The sequence below is a fragment of the Pygoscelis adeliae genome, unplaced genomic scaffold, assembly GCF_000699105.1.
Source record: "Pygoscelis adeliae isolate BGI_AS28 unplaced genomic scaffold, ASM69910v1 Scaffold654, whole genome shotgun sequence".
Classification (NCBI taxonomy): Eukaryota; Metazoa; Chordata; class Aves; order Sphenisciformes; family Spheniscidae; genus Pygoscelis; species Pygoscelis adeliae.
In genome coordinates this window covers 53,984-55,489 of record NW_008824559.1, presented here as the reverse complement: position 1 = coordinate 55,489, position 1,506 = coordinate 53,984, and the positions used below count along the sequence as shown (strand labels likewise).

The window sequence follows — 1,506 nt, the reverse complement described above, 5'->3', positions numbered from 1 at the left end:
AACAAGTCTAATGGCCCTCTGCTCCCCCAGGACGCCTTCTACGAGTTCCGACTGGTGGCCTTTGCTGGCAGCTACATCAGCGATCCCAGCAATACGGTGAACGTCTCCACAGCAGGTAAGGCCTGGGCTGCCACCCACTTGCTCTTCCTGCCCTGGGGACAGAAACCAGAGGTGTAAAGTGCCCGGTGTGGTCTAGGATCTTCCCAAACAGAAACCCCTTCATGCTGCTCCTGCTCCCAAGTGTCCCTGCTGCTAGACCAGGGGATGCAGGGTCCAGAGCAGGACCCACAAAGCTAACGCTGTGGGAACAGCCATCTCCAGTTGTGGATCTGGTGTGACTTCGGTCTCATGGACCAGGTAGCAGGAGAGCTCTTCACAGAGCGTCCTTGCTCCTGGCACCCAGCACGGCAGAGGGCATGGGTCTGCCTGAAGGCAGACCAGCCCCAAGGGGAGAGAGAGCCAAGACTTTGCTGTTTATCCTTGTGGTGCTGGCAATGTGAGGGAGGCTGTGCCCACTGTGCTGGCATGCTCCACGGGTAACCATGCCTCTTGTCTGGCCCAGGCATGGAGGTGTATCCGTCTCGCACTCAGCTGCCAGAGCTCCTGCCGCAGCCGGTGCTGGCCGGGGTCATCGGGGGGATCTGCTTCCTCAGCGTGGCTGTCATCTTCAGCACCATGGCCGCCTGCATCATGAACCGCCGGCGTGCTGCCCGCATCCAGAAGCGAAGGCAAGGTAGGAGCCAGCTGGCTGGGTGCAGGCACCTGGATCCTGGAGCTCCCGGAGAGCTCAAAACATCATGTGCAGAGTGGCAGGACCCAGTGCCCAGGGAGGGGGACAAGCCAGCCCGGGGCTGGGGGGCTCACCAGGGATGGTAGTAGTGGATGCCGCCATCTCCTCATCATCACTTTGAGTTGCTCACCATGTGATCCCCTTGTGTTCTCATAACCTTCCAGATCCACCACTCGTCTTCTCCCCCAGCAAGAAGCTTCTACCTCCACAGTAAGTCACGCCATGCCACGCTCCCTCCCTGTCCTGCTCCCTCCCTGTCTTGCTGCACTCCCCATCATTCACTCGCCACTGGCTGGGGGCAGAGGGACAGGCCAGGGGGCAGCCATCCCCCCCACCATCATTGGCCGAGGGCTGGTCACAGAGGGGGCGTTAGGAGCGGGGTGCTGGGATCAGGGTCTGCCATGGGGTAGGGCTCCTCCAGGGTGCTCCCTCTGGGGAGTTTTGGCTGAAGAAAGGATCAGAAAGCACAGGAGCAGGTCTGTCAAGCCTGCAGTAGCAGTGTAGGGTCATGATACCTGCTACCAGATGCCCAGCACAAGCTCTCCTGACACAGGGGGCAGCCAGATGAGCCCAGAGCTGGGATGGGGATGCTGCAGCAGCTCCCTTCTTCCTTACAGCAATTCTCATGGCTCTGGTAGCCCAGACAGCACTGTGAAGCTGAAGCTGCAGCCGTCTCCCTACCGGAGCTTGCGCCAGACGCTGCTGTGGGGCGCGAA

General features: G+C 60.7%; 1 protein-coding gene across 1 annotated transcript in view; it reads left to right on the top strand.

Moving 5' to 3' along the window:
- Window positions 1-1,506, top strand: part of IGSF9 (immunoglobulin superfamily, member 9) — a 14,211-nt gene that overhangs the window by 9,428 nt on the left and 3,277 nt on the right. Inside the window, exons 13-16 of the mRNA XM_009322020.1 lie at window positions 31-115; window positions 563-733; window positions 955-1,000; window positions 1,408-1,499. Coding sequence (XP_009320295.1) covers window positions 31-115; window positions 563-733; window positions 955-1,000; window positions 1,408-1,499 — 394 coding nt within the window. The remainder of the gene's footprint in view (window positions 1-30; window positions 116-562; window positions 734-954; window positions 1,001-1,407; window positions 1,500-1,506) is intronic.